Below are 15,849 nucleotides of genomic sequence, written 5' to 3'. Positions count from 1 at the left end.
AAATTAATATGTTGTCAGAGAATTCAATGGACTTTGGGAATAATGGGGACATGGTTTTGAATACCTGATTGATATACACAGGATAAAATCAAAATGAAATGTACTTCTTCATGTACGTTAGTTCCGTGAAATTCATTAGACATCTCGCAGATGTCTTTTTCTGATCTGAATGATTTTAACTGCTTCGAGTCTCCTTGTGGTAACCGGTTCTTACTGGCGTATTATCCACATTCATGATTCATAACATGAAGTAACTATAGTTCAGTAGCTGTCGGCATTTAAGTAGTCGCGTTTAACTTTGGTCTGAGGTGAATTTACTTATTTCTTGATAAAAGCGCGTTATTTAGTTTTGAGGAAATCTTAGCAAAGTTTCGTGAAATTTAGTGAATTTCGCTATATTTTCATAATCCTCAGTAATTCCTGGATAAAATATGCTATAATGTCACATATATATTTTAAAATCAGGACCCTGCATAACCTTTGATGAATTGAGAGGAGAAACATCCAATTCAATCTACGGATTCATTTTTCATATTGTGATTTCCCAACTACAATGGCTCATGATCGGGGTAGCATGCAAGTCGGTAGATTGTCAAAGTTTAAAAAAAAGCTTTAATGCCGTTGAAGGCATTCTGCGAAGTAACGCCTCAAAATCCTCGCCCTCGCCCACCTTGTTAATGATCGATCAACTGCTCGGTTCCTCAATTAGTGTGACGCCCAATATACATGATTGCAATATGCAATAATTACAATACCGTAGTGATGTGATTTATTACCAATGCTTTGATTTGATAACGATAAATTCACCTTATATTGCTGATGCTTGTTCGAATGATAACGGTTCACACCCATTATAAGTGTACATATATTTAAAGAAGGTTTATTCAGTTCTAAAAACGAAGAACATCATGATAGAAAAAGGCAATATTTGTTTATTGTTTAGTAAAATTACCAAACGTTATTGGTTACATATTATATAACTGGAAAATGTTGGCATCTCTAATTCGATTATCAAAATAAATTCATCGCACGGAGTAGAGATAGCTTACTCATATTTTGTAATATATTGTGCAAATGACTTATTTGATCGTAAGATATAGTATAGCTGAAAATGGAATGGGATTTTCCATTATAGGATATAAAAGAGACACCACCACAATGCCACCGTAAGTTGTTACAAAAGTAAAAAGTTATTGGTGGCGAGAAATCGGACGCAGATAAATGTAATTTTTGTGTCCATTTATAGACACTATTATTTTCACTATATAGCAGAAGGTGTAATTTTTGAATTCACTGTTACTTTAACCCACGCAAACAAATAAGGTAAACATATATATATGACGGTATTGTCATGATTCAGAGAATGTTTAATAAGTCGATGTGCATTTGCCGAATTAAACATGGAATTAACGAATCTCTTAACGATACCATACAAAAAGGAATATCATGACAATTAACATAATGACACACGACACATTGACTGCAATAGCTGCCCATTTCTTTTCTGTGATATCTGTAATCTGCATGATTGGAATTTCATTTTTAGGTTGGGTGTCGTCGAGGCCACAAAATATATCGAATCCCTTCCTTACACAAGATTTGTCTTCGTCTGTCAAGCAATGTATAATATAATTAGGAGTGTGAAACATATAAAATTATATAGTCAGAGAGTCCAAATTATATTTACAATACACATGAGTAATATGTATAAAAGTAGGTAGTAGAGTAAATGAGATATAGAAAAGGATAAAAGCGTATGCATGTATACCTTGTGGTGGACTGGTGGACGTTTCCGTCTTTCCTACTCCCGGTAGTTCGCCAACAGTCTCGCCGTCGTCATTTTCCATAGCAGGATTTGTAACTCCCATTTCAATCTAATGCATATATTGGGTCAAAAAGAATATTATAAAATAACGCTATATATATGAATATAATATACTACAATACTAAAGTTTCGAACTACAATAAAGCCTCGCTCCCGTATCCCATGATTGTAAACTCAAAATACAGAAAAACAAATTTACATTTGATAGAGCTTTTCCTTCACTTTTATATATCGGTATTCTCTTTGTTTTACTGTGTCTTGTGTACCATGTGAGTCTGTAAAGCTGAAAGTAATTTGACAATTAAAGATTAATTTCGGAATAGTATATATAGAGTAAAGTAGTATAAGCACCAATAATACTCACATGTTCCTTGGGAATAGGAGGAGTGAGAAGACTCACAATAACTGCTATAATGAGAGTACACCCGGCCAATATCAGAGCGAAATGTAAATAGTGAATCTGAAATGATGAATTGACAGCTATTTTTTTATTATATATATTGAGTGATTCGATAACTGAGTTTGCTCGGATGAAACAGAATAAAATTTGTGAATATGAAATGCAAGATATTTGAGCCATTCAATATCTTTGATTTACATTTTGATTCTTGCTACAGTATTCTTGCAGTCGGTACATACGGAATCACTAATACATAGGCATAACTCTCTGAAAATTCATCAGTAATTTACAGTGTCTAGTTGGAAAGAACATTCAAACAACACATGAAACCACAGAAATGAAATAAGCAATGAAAGTCCACCAAACAACGATTAATTCAATATAATAGGTATTGTATACGAAATGATGATGACATCAAGTTAACAATGCGCACTGTTGCGTGGTTCTGTGATCACATCTCAGTTATCTGGTGGTCCGAGCACCGGTACTGGGTAAATTTTGGAACTGCTTTGTTTTGGATTTCGTGTCCATATTTTTTTTTGCATTGCTGTTTTGTTGTATTAAGGTATGAGAAAATGTTTGTCATCGGATGAAGATGACTGACTTGTGAAAAAAGCAGTATCGTGAACGTTATATTGGTTGAATAATTTTTTATACTGAATTCAGGCTGTTTTGCATTTCGTGCATAGTACTAAAATGACAATATATATACTACAATTAATAATTTAAAGTAATTATAGCATTACTTTATATATCACTGATGGCCTGAATTCTTCTTCTCCGCACAATGGCGCTCCATAGGCAAAATCGAGAATCATTCTGATGAGTCCAATTACGAGACCTATCATGAGAGCCCAAAAAGCACCCTGAAATGAAATGAATTCAATATTAAATCAAGTAGTGTCTGAAGAGAAATAGAGAACAAACACATTATAACCTAGTCTAAACAAAGAGATTGTGAACTTCAAAGTAAGTTCATGTTTGTTATGATACGTTCAGGGGGAAACAAAACATTGCAATCACGTTGGGACAATTGCATGATGCCAGTAAAATTTCAGTATCCAAGTTTGATAAGTGATATAAAATAGTAACAACTTTATTGCGAAATTAATACTGATGGAAAATAAAGTAGTCATTGTGAACACGCAATTTATACAGTCAATATACAGTCCACATCGTGGTATATTCATCGCCTGTAATTCAACAACATAGATCATATAACGAAAGTCTTTTAAACACATGAATTATGGAATATGTTTTCACGGTACTCCCGTAGTATGTGGACCAAGATGGCGGACGAAGTTAGGGTTAGGCCATAATTTCAGGTACAAATACTACGGGAGTCACTTGGCTATAGTCCCCGAACTCGTAATAGAACTAAACTAAAGAAAATTGGACTAAAATTATGTCCCAACCCTAACCTGGTACCCATACTATGTTCAGGTGTCCGCCAACTTGGTGCACATACTACGGGAGCGCCTTAACTCTTCAAAGAGTTGGCGAAAGCCTATACAATACTTCGAAAATACAGTAGTCTAATGTCAACAGCAATAACATGACAGATATCCACTCACCGGTTCATTTAATCGTGGCCAAAATATTGCCAACACAAAAATGACAGCAATCGGTGGTCCCAAATAACTGGTTATAGATTGGATGTAATCGAACAATTGTCCTCCAGCCGCTACTTGAACAATCGGTACCCAAGCTATGCTGATTCCAACCATGACCAATATGAATACCCTAAAGCAGATTAGATAACGCATAAGATTATTGGACACGAAATGTACATATGGATCATTTTTTTTATATGTTGTTCTTGTTGTTGTTAGTATTTTTCTGCTTATCGTTATGAAAAAATCGCTTTTCTCATTAACTACTGAACCAATTGCTGTGAAATTGTCAGTGGTTGCAGACTGCATTTTTCGCTAGAAGGCTATTACTTTTATTTATTTCAAAACTTCCTGCAGGCTCTATGCCTATATGGGATTCGTTTTTTCAAGTGCGATGACGTCAACAAAACTAAAAAATGCGCACCGTGCCGTGGTTCTGGGACTGAATTTCAGTGGTCGTGGTGAGACTATACCGGTACAGTAAAAGATTTGATGCTACTTTATTTTAGCATTCGTGTCCATATTTGAGCTCTCTTGTTACTTTATCACAAAAAGATACATACGATGAAGTGCTCTAATAATCACGACAGGAAATACTGATGAAAAAAAAACAGTTTCGTTGACAGAATGGGTTGCAATACCTTCCAACAATCATTAGTTCTCTTTGAGAAGCTTTCTTTCTGATTTTTGTCCATATGTCGCATGTAAAGAGAGTTGATGCACTGTTGAAGACGGACGTCAGTGAGGACATGAGAGCAGCCATCATGACCGCAAGCATGAGACCTATGAAATATAAAAAAAACGTGGAACAATATCTACATGCTCTATTGCGAATTTGCTTTCAGGAAATACCGCATGAATTTAGTATTAGATGGCAGCAGCAGTCGTAGGTTAAACTTTCACAAACAAAAGTGACGCAAGTTCAGCTTTTTCAGAATTTATATCATAGTCAATGTTGCAGGTGATATATAAACAAACGTATACAAACGACTAAATAAATCAAATTCTTTTCTTCTGGAAATATAGTAATAAATTTAACCTAGGCATTCTCCCATTTTCAGTTTGATTTTGATTCGAAACTGGGATAAAAACAAATGAAAACAACTTCATTTTTACCTCGAAGACCCACAGGCAGTATTTTGATGACAAGTTTCGGATAAGCTACATTACTGCAACCAACTTTCGTTCCACAATGTTTCATACATTCATCTGGATCAACGCAAGCTACTTCATCTGAAAAGTGATTGAACAGAGGATAGTAAACAAAGATAATGCATTTTGAGGTTTTATTTCCAAGTTAGTTTCATAAATCTTATAGTAATATTGTATATATAAATTGTGTGTTAATTTGTCTCACTTCCCATACTTTGCAGACAAACAATAAATATATATAAATGTATATTATATATATGAGATTATCAATTTAAAGACATTTTCACGTATCTATTTTCCGAAACTTTGTGCATAGCTTGGTGTATAAAAACGTTTTTAGGTTACCTTTAAATTCTACTCGACTAATCATTCCAACCATAACCATCATATACATTGGTAATATTTTCAACAATCCGGCCATTACACAACCTCCCTTTGCATGTGACAAGTTTTTCGCAGCAAGGGTTCGTTGTACGATAACCTGAGGTAATAAACAGAAATTTTCAGGGATTTATGAAAAGCAATGTCGTTGACAGCATTTAGATTTTTCACATATATACAGAGGAAGGACGAATAGGCGGCTTAATCTTTTACTAGATCATAGTTTTTTCGGGTTACCAGTACAGGTCGTGTATGGGAATAGCAAACCCGCTATTTGAGAATTAATAGTCCACTTCGTGGTGAAGATTTATTTGACATCGTAGACGCGACATAACGCAAACCCTGCCCACAAACTATCAGAATCTAGTATGTGAGTTTACAGTAATTTTTTTAAAATTGTTAGAAAATGATGTGATTTATTCAATCATTAATTTTATTGTACGATCTGACAAATATCGATTTGATACAGATTCGGTCAGACCATCTACAAATAACTTTGATTCATTTATTTAGGTACATGTATACAAGTGTTACACAATCAATCAGTTAGATAGTTATCATTATTTAGCTCCAGAAAACCAGGTACCTGATCTGTGCACCAGTACCAGGTGGCAAGAATTGTGAGACCAAACGTCAGTCCAGGCCAAGGTAAATCACCAGTTGCTGCGTCCCGAAACACGCTGAAAGAGTCAGATCTTGGGTGCCCACACGTGGTGTTCGCAATCAATATTGATGGAGTAGCGTTCATATATTTTGTAACTAACGCATCATATCCTTCAACTCTTGCAAAAGCTATAAAAAATGATTACAACTTTTTTGAACTGTTTTGTAACTGGGTGAAACTATGATACTTTTTATATGCGTACAAAGTCGTATAATAGCTTTATGTTATAAGTTTGAAAATAAACAAGAGGGTAATGTATACAGTATATATATCTACGGTATATATATTGATTTTTTGATTCAGCAATAGCTAGGTGATCGCCACCGCCGAATATGTACGACAATTTAGCAAAATTGTCGATAGGTTTAGTAAAATTTGGAAATTCTGACCAATAACCTTTAGCAATTCCCAATTCTTTCTTCCAATATGTTCTCAAAGTAACTTCTTCAAAAATTATCATTTTCGAACAGTCGCTTACTTTGGTGGAACTTTTTAATGTTTCATGTAAATACGAAAATGTTTGAATATTTCACAAACATCTGAATATAAATTGACAATAAATATCATTACCCATAATCATCATCACGAATGCTCCAATCAGCATTATAAATGTCTGTGCTGTATCAGTGTATATAACAGCTGCCAAACCACCAGTAACTGTATATAATGCCGTTATTGCAAGTAGAAGTACCATTGCAAAATACAGATTCCAGTGCAAAGCTTCTCGAATAAAGACTGCTCCGGCAAAAAGATCAGCCTGCAAACAGAATTCTAGTAAACAACAGTATATATATGTAATGTGACAGTTTTTATATTTTTACACTATGTTAGATTTGAAAGATTCTTATATATGGCTCACAATACATTCAATGATTTGGGAGAATATTTCTGTGATGAAATTAACAGCAATAAAATTTTTATCGAAGCTTTTGACAAACATAAACTTTTCGAGACGATCGCCGACACAGTTCATTTTATTTTTCTAAAATGCGCAGTTTCGCCAGACGTGCCGTGTACACATATTTCGATGTCTATCCAATTACTTCGATCACTTTATTTACAACCCTTAACAATAGCATTCCAGTTTATATAGCAATTTCTTATTTGGTTTTTAATTGCTTGAATGTGTTTTTTCAGGAACAATCATCAGAAAACACTCCCACTTTCGATTCTGTGTTCAGTATTATTTTTCGACAATATGTTGCATTTCTGTTCAATAAAATTGGAAACTTTGGACAAACGAGATCAATAAAAGTATTGCAAACGTTGTCACTGGAAAATACAAATTTATGTCGCTGGCGCAATGGATTATCAGAGCTCATACATTTTCATGACGTGTTGACGGTTCTAGAGTTAACGGAATAGGCTCGTATGTGAAGTCGTAACCAGGTTTACCGTCTGAACAATAAGTTTGTTATTTACGCCTGATTGGGTAAAGTGTTTGGTTTCAGAATGTTAAAAACAACAAGGTACAAACATTGAGTCCATCTTCGATGTCAATATGTATACTAGACAAAAACTATTTTATATCAGTTAAATTTCCGATGAAAAACACAAAACGAGATCTGATCGCTTTTTTTGTTATTTTAGTTTATTGTAGACATGTTAATTAATTAAGCTATTAAGCACTAACACTTTACCCTAACACTTTTGTTTTATAAACATCGAACAGTTAAAGTTGCCAAGCAACATTTTTTTAGCGCATGAATGATTCTCGCAAAAATTCCATCCAATGGATTTAGCCAGCGAACCGTAAACATTTCAATATTTATATGCTGTGTCGTACTGTTGGAAAGAGATCGTAAAATCAGTTATATTTCATTGTTGATCCTTCTAATTTCACAATTCTCACCATGAAATTCTAATTCCCGAGCAAGCAATGAAGAAAAATAATTTCTTATTCGGGATTTGTTAACTGTACTAAGAAGACTTACCGATATTTTAGTAAAAATGTACAACAAGAGCGAAAGAACCGAAAGATACATTCGAATTCTTTGTCCCCCGAACCTCTCTCTCAGATATTCCGGCATTGTCACCACACCTGCTGCAATATAGATCGGAGCAAATATCCAACCCAGCAAAGTTAAGGTGATCATCGCCTGAAATAGTATGTAGAAGTTAGAAAGAATGATGAATAATGAAAGAATGGCCGACACGGACCGAGAAGAACCAGAGAAAAAAATATTGCAGAACACAGGAAAGTATAAAGAACTTCTACTATCTCACGTTCCACTCGAAAGCACCAACGGCTATTCCCGCCGCTGCTCCTGTGCCAGCTAGTCCGACAAAATGACCACTACCGATGTTACTGCTGAACAACGATGCTCCAACAGGAAACCAATTCATGTTTCTCCCAGCAAGGAAGAAACCATTGACATTTCCACGATTGGTCCTGCACATTGCCTGATAAATAAGAGTGAATTGAACTTTTTTTTATATATAAAAGACTTTGCATTTATTTAAAACGATATTGGTTTTCTGCTGCACAAGGGTGAACTGGTATTGTTATGCAAAGTATGCATTCAATTGTAATAACCACGACTTTCAAATGCAGTGAATCAAGAGGAAAGTAGACAAACGTAAGTACCCGTTGTTTTATAGAGAATTTATATTCTTCAGTTTCAAAATTCAAAACAATTAGTACCATGCATTGTGTGTAATATTATTATTTATTTTAATAAAGCATCATTTCTTTCAACTCACCCAAATTCCAACGGCAATAATAAAAATGAAGTAGACAACAATAACAGCAATATCTCCAGGCTCCAGATTCGCCGTCTGCGGAAGCGATGCAAGAGTTGTCTCGGAAATGACCGATGAAGAAGTGGTTTGATCCATTGTTGAAACGGATTATTTCTAAGTTTAATTATGACGAAACCATTACATTCCTTAACATAAAATATAATATTTTAATTCATTATGGATAAATTACGTGATTGTATAATTTTAAATCAATGTTAGTAAATATTTTTTGCTTACGGCTGCTACTTTTTGAAGAATATATACCTAATATAAACAGACTTTTACATCCCGAATAATATGCCGCATTTTGGAAACCTTGACTCTCTCACCTAAAGAAAATCTTGCACAAAACGCTTGCATTTTAAATAAAGGAGACTAGGCTGAATAAAAGATATTGTTATAGTCTTGAACGATTGATTGAACAGGTTATATCAAATTTACAATCATATAGCCCGCGGGTTTCAAAGTAAGTTTTTTATACTGAAATATGATCTGGAGTATATAGATAAAAAGTTTATATTATGGCCGAAGGAGTAGCGGTCAGACAACATTTATCTTGACCCAAAGCGATATTTAAACAAAAATTAAAGACTTATATAGTTATGCACTCATAATGGCGTCAAACGACCTTCAATTCTACTAAAAATCTGACTGGAAAAGCATTGAATTATATTTTGTGTACTTACCGCACTTATCGTATGTATACTGGTATATATTTACAACATCTGATATAAAAATATAAAATCGAGAATTTATGCGACATACATTCTGTTTCGCCTTCATATGATTTGTCGCCCGTATTTGCTTAATTAAATGATCATTCCTAGTAATATTGGCCACAATCCAAAATCTGGCATCCTGTGCAGTTCAGATTTGCAATAAGCAGATGTAACTTATACAATAAATTCATTTATTATAGAAGTATAATCATGAGGTCCTAATTGTGTTTTATCATTTCGAAATCCCTTGGTTATTTTAAACCATTTTTTCTGTCAATCTTTTAACTAATTAAAAAGAGATATATGATACATTTTTCACATTTGCTTTAAAATCCTTCTGCATATTCACCAATTGATCCAGACTCGTAATACTGTACAGTGTGTAACCCAATGAAAGCAATTGCTAAACAAGACGATATAAAGTTTACCTAGCGCGGAAAAAAGGTAATTTTGACTATATCACAATGTTACGTAGAATGACACACTGTTCTTCACGGTGTATAGAGTTATGCTCAAGGCAAAAGAATCCTGTTTTCCGCTGTTTGAATTAAAGATCTATTACTTGTCTTACAACATTTCTATGCATTCGCTGCAATCTCAATACTCTATGTTTAAATCTACAATCTGTTTAAACTTGTTGTGAAAAACAAGAGTACGACTTACAATGATGTTTTCTATATCAGTATGATTCAATCAGTCAGTGTTTCTGTTCTAACCATACAAATACGGCGAATGATCACAAACCCGTAAGAAGAACTCTTTTTGAATTATTGTATATAAGCCATACTTGACACAACAACGTTTTGTCGTTGAACCACGTCACCACTCGACGGCAAGTCCGCGTTCAATTCCTATTATGTATAGATTATTGAGTTTAGATACTTTTGTTATTTTTCACAGAACGCAACGGCTTACAATAAACACAATTCGCGTTTTTTGTCACAACTCTGATTTACGATCTGACTCAAATGGCATTTCTCCATCAAAACATTATTAATCTAATATCATTTCCACAAAAATTCCCGCGGGCCAAAATAGCCATAAACCACAGATTGACGCAGCCCGCCATACAACATTGTTAACTTTATTTATTCCAGTATATAACTTATTATTATATCTGGAAGAGATTTGAAAGATTTGAAACTCAACTTGCTCATTGTATCTGCACCTTAGTTCATACAATATAATGTGGGTGCGCCTTATTCCTGCTAATCATTCATTAATACATAACTACAATCACCCATGCATGCATTTTCAAGCTAGCGTTCTTCAAAATCTCGTTTCGAAACAAACTGTCTCATTATAATGATTGGTAATGTTTCAACAACGTCCTTAGCAACGGTTTCGGTAGCATCATACTGTTGAAAAGTCTATGATGTTCAAAAACTTTTTGCTGTGATTACTTTTTCTTTTTACGGAATGGTTTATCCCTATCGGATATAAAATTTTCTGATCAAATTGTTAAAGATTTTGTAAGTAAATTGATTAGATCTTCATATTCATATATCGTCATGCCACATATTCACCTAGAATTTAAATTTTAGATTGTTCTATTTTATATTTCTGCGGAATTTTAGACGCATAGATGAAAACCTAACTCGTTTAAATAACTGGAATAACTCAACCGAGTCCTGTTTAGTGTACATACAAAAATCGAGACGTATTTGTGGTTTCAGTGGTCTAGTCTGTTTTTCACAACAAAAGTTGTCTGGTGTAGTAAAAATATTTTGTCTAACGCATTGGCCATATTTGAAGCCATAGCTTGGATACATACCAGTCCCAATGTTTAACATAATACACGATTTGAGCGTATTCAGCATATTGGTGTCGAGAATTTATTAAAAAGTGATTTTATTTGCAAAATAGCGACATCATGATATTATATTAATTTGTCACTACGATATTTTTAACGGAATCACCAACTACGTTTGGGATAGCCATTCTACAACTAATATTATTGCTAATAATGATGCATGCATTAACTTATATTTTAACTCATATCAAGAATTAAAATGATGCAACTAATATAGCGCTTTTCGACTCGTAGAATTCTGTAGAGTAACAAGTTACAAATCGTGACCTCAATTTGATGCTGCTTTTCAACTTGAAGGTTTAAATACATTATTAGACATCTTTAAATCTGAGTTTAACCAATACATTTTTGGAAAGATTTTCTAAAATGCTATGATGATTATTTTTGAATAAACGACACACAAACCTTCAGTATGAAATATTTTATTTACTATCCTACTGTTAAAAATTTTCTATAATTAAAAAATAATCCATGTATTGGTTGCAGCAACAAATTTCCAAAGATAAATTATAAATAAGGAATAATTTAATCCTATATTTTTTTCCCATACACGCGACTAACTTCAAATCAAAATCTTCGTTATCAGCTCTTGTCGAACTTTATTTTATCGAATTTTCTCGAACTTTATTTTATCTATTATATCTCTTTCGAATAATATGTCAAATTTCTGTTTTCAGTTCTACTCATACTCATAATAACCATTCTTTTCTTCGACTGGAAATCAGTTATTATGCAATATGAAGTAATCTAAAAGCATCGTGAGCTATATCACAATCACGATGAGGCAATTGAAAGAAGTAGAACTTTTCAAATTGGTTTGTTTCTCTGTATAAACTAATACGTTGATAAATATGACACACGTCTTTATAGCAAATGATATTCATACCACATGCTTAACACTGTTGTTGAAGTCTGAATTCTGAAGTAACCAAATCGGTTTAGGAAATATTGCTAGGATGCAAAAACCGTTTTTATTCGCTTTGTTTATACGATGAGCCCACAAAGTCACGGACCATGAATAATTGTCAATCTTGAAAGATAAGTCCCGCTTTTAAGTGGTTTTTCTAACAACACTTCAGAGCGTATTGTTTTCCATTCGTACCCACGCATGCTACTGATGAATACAATTCATGGGATTTGGATTCTGGCTTGAGTATCATTAGCACATAAAAATACCAATTACGAAGATAAACCCTAAAAAAGTTTTCAAGTTTGAACACCATAAACAACTTATTCGATAAAGTGTCACAAAATCAAACCCTGTTTGATCTGTTACTAACCTGAAAATTAAATTTGTATAAAAAATTACGGATATAGATCAATGTCAGTGCATTTCAGTGCATTGCTCACACTTTCTGGCGATGCGCCATATCACCGAGAGTGTTTGTGTGAGGAAGTATATTTCATTGTATTGAGTAAGAATACAAGATCATTTAATTATCCCACAGAATGTTTTAATAGCGTTACAAAGCAGAATGATCAAGTATATAAAATCGTATAGGGATAGCCTGAACTAGCTGATATTTCCGTATCTGGCAGGCATATCATAGGAGAGAGACAGAATTGCAATGCATTGCACAACAAGCATCAAGTTTGCGACATCATTGCATAATTGTTTACTATATTCCAGATCATTTACTATTTATATTTCTCAGCTCTACTATTGGTATGCAAGTGTTATTGAAATTAGAGTGGCAATTCCTGTAATGGTAGTTACACACTTTGTAACCATGAGTGAAATCAACAAAATATTAGACAAAACGATCAATACTTTCTTGTCGTGTCCAATGGATGTTTCCCCGACCTTGAATATCATTGAGTTATTTAAGTCGTGTCATTATTTTACATCGTCATACCTCAAAAACAGGGGCGTAGCCAAAAGAGTAACGTTAATCTGAATAAATATGTGCTTGTTTTTGTTATTGAGTAGGCCTAATAAAAGTTGAGAATTAGCTGTGCCAATAAAACATCAAAAATGCATATTTCTGTAAAACGTGCAACTTTTGGAAGTGGGAACAAGGCAATATTTGTTACTAAATTTTTAAGGAACATTTTAAAATCATTTTCAGGTAGTTACCTGATGTGCGCTACGAAACTCACTTTCTAGGCGTTTTTCAGGTCCTCGGCTCGCGGCCTATATGTTTCGAGGCGCACTCAGCAAATCGCCTTCGGAAACCGCTAGTCTAACTTAATTAATTAAACCGTATACAAGCACTCGCAAATCGGGTCTTACGATCAGAATATGCATTGTTATGCAAGCGCAATGATTCTACCGTGTTTCCCCGAGGATGAGACCAAGCCTGAATTTTAAAAAGGATTTAAAAAAGACTTAGTCGAAAGCGCAACTTTTTTTTACTTAATCCCGTGGAAGTGCGTCGTTTCAATTTTGCTAGGGCGTCGCAATACAATGAAGTTCGAGAACCACTGAGTCCCAATCAATAGCAAGAAATCTTCCACTTCTTCCACGTTTTAAATGTTTAATAATTTATTCATTTGTAGCAGTTATTTTAAATAAAAACGTGCTATTCATAGGTAAATGGAAAAGGGCATTCATATTTTGTATGATAAAAAATCTCGTTATTCTCTATCCCAAAAATATGCCATAGTGTTATTTTCGAAAGAAAATTGAAGACAGTGTCTTATTTTTGGAGAAACACAGTATTATGATGATGTATTCACTCGGAATCGTGAAATTTTTGTTTTACACTCATTTTTGTTTTACACACCTTTCCCCGACCTTTGACCCCCGGAAAATTCTCTCTATACTTCACCATTGCAAAATTTTCGGGGCTATTTTAAGAATGCTTTTGCGAGTTGGCGCCTGTAAAATGGGGTATGTGTTTCAAACCAACATTATGATTCATCGCATACAACAATTTGTTTTTTAAAAGTACCGGTAAAGAATTTCACGCTAGTCTATCACAGCTATTTCTACACTAATTTTTATTACTGCAATTGAATCAAAACTCCTAGGAAGACAGAGTGATCATTGAATTATCTGATTTTTATTCAAGTTTCCGAAACACAACTGAAAACTAACGAATAGAGTTCAAAAACGCGAAAACGAGGTAATGTTTACAACCACGCTTGAAAATCTGTCTGAGTGAGAAAAGTGTCTGAGCGGATGCCTAAAGGGGGCGTTGTTACGTCACGTTTTGCATCTTACTGATAGGCCAATGTCACGAAGTAAACAAGGAAGTCGATGCTCGGGGAAAGGTCCATTTTAATAATTGTATTTCAAATCACGAGTCTGAAAAAGTACAATAGATATGGTACATTGTGTAAAATTGGTGTTCTCTTTGCAGCCCCTAAAATTTGTTTCGCGGCCCCTAGTTAGGGAAGCCCTGTTTTAACTAACTTGACAATTAGAAATTTCAGACCCTTCCTTGAAAATTCCAGGCCACGACCCTGCTCAAAATCTATCTGAGTGGAAAAGTGTATGAGTGGCCTCAAAAATTTTAATTGTACCGTCATTAGGAAACTTGTTGTTTAACCATGCAACTGAGCCGATGTTCTGTGAAACATCTGAATAAGACCATAGCATAGAGCCATAGACTATAGAGCAGGCCTGCACAACTCAAATTACCACGAGGGCCGCAAGCATAAATCTGAAGGCCCGGCGGGCCGCAAACTTTGCCACATACATATTTCACAAGATGAACTTCAAATCAAAATAATATTGTGAAACAGTTAAATTTGATGAAAAACTTCCATTACTGGAAAGCTTAAAAATATGAAGAATCTTATTTTCTTTAGAATTTTTAGTGTTCATCTACCTTGAAAGCGACCCTTCATTTTCAATATTTTTTTTTATTAGAATGAGGTATTGCGTGTTGCAGTATAAACTGACTGCAGGAAAATATTTTACTCAGGTTCAGTTTTGTAAAATCGTCCCACATATAGGTATTCAGTCATATCTAACATTTTTAGATATTTTCATTGCAGGCTGGACAAACAATCCATTTAGTAGCGATAGATCTTTCTCTGTTGTACTTTTTCGACTGTTAAATTACATTTTTCTACAAAATCTGCGACAATTTCTGCAGCATTCATGAATAAAAAAATTGTTTTTTAAGTTTTAAATTTGAAAAAGAAACTTCAGTTTCATAAACTGCTAGTAAAAAATAGTGGGGTTATTAATAGGTTGCTAATATGCACTAATGGGTGGGAGATTGTATACCAATATTGTTTTGAGCGTGATTCAGTTTGAATACCGAGATATCTAGATCAGGGTTTCCCAAACTGGAGGGCGAGAGGTCGAGCGACGAATTTTAGGGTCGCGAAGGGCACACCAATTTTACAATAAGTTCGATATTTATTGAAACTAGTGCAAAACATAAATCTCACGATTTCTAATATGATTGGTGTAGCGGCGCGCTTGCATAAATAACAATGTAACAAAAGTAACAATAACAAAGATTTGTTTCCAAATGACCCGCGGGCCGCGGGCCGTATGTTGTGCAGGCCTGCTATAGAGCCATAGACAATCAATCAATGCAGCTCAATTTGTAAATGCGACTCCCTGGGTGGCGATGAAGAG

The 15,849-nt window shown here is 34.3% G+C and overlaps 1 protein-coding gene across 1 annotated transcript; it reads right to left on the bottom strand.

The window, feature by feature from the left end:
* Positions 1-847: 847 nt before the first annotated feature.
* LOC120341901 (sodium/glucose cotransporter 4-like) lies at positions 848-8,923 on the bottom strand. The gene is made up of 14 exons (XM_039410478.2): positions 8,739-8,923; positions 8,262-8,438; positions 7,970-8,134; positions 6,606-6,792; positions 5,958-6,163; positions 5,336-5,471; positions 4,955-5,071; positions 4,480-4,621; positions 3,800-3,968; positions 2,972-3,091; positions 2,190-2,285; positions 2,025-2,108; positions 1,769-1,874; positions 848-1,609 (listed from the first exon to the last, which is right to left on the bottom strand). The coding sequence occupies exons 1-14, from the start codon at positions 8,871-8,873 to the stop codon at positions 1,419-1,421; spliced, it is 2,031 nt and encodes a 676-aa protein (XP_039266412.2). The 5' UTR covers positions 8,874-8,923; the 3' UTR covers positions 848-1,418.
* Between the last annotated feature and the right edge of the window lie 6,926 nt (positions 8,924-15,849).

This window comes from Styela clava, chromosome 3 (assembly GCF_964204865.1).
Source record: "Styela clava chromosome 3, kaStyClav1.hap1.2, whole genome shotgun sequence".
Taxonomy (NCBI): domain Eukaryota; kingdom Metazoa; phylum Chordata; class Ascidiacea; order Stolidobranchia; family Styelidae; genus Styela; species Styela clava.
This window is presented reverse-complemented; position numbering and strand designations above follow the sequence as displayed.

Bases quoted from the DNA above. Each gene is read 5' to 3' on its own strand.
- LOC120341901 (XM_039410478.2), bottom strand. From the start codon at position 8,873: ATGGATCAAACCACTTCTTCATCGGTCATTTCCGAGACAACTCTTGCA. The intron at 4,622-4,954 runs GTAAAAATGAAG...TATATTTCATAG, and splicing joins ACTGCCTGTGGGTCTTCGAG to GTCTCATGCTTGCGGTCATG. The intron at 3,092-3,799 runs GTGAGTGGATAT...ATTTCATTTCAG, and splicing joins GGCCACGATTAAATGAACCG to GGTGCTTTTTGGGCTCTCAT.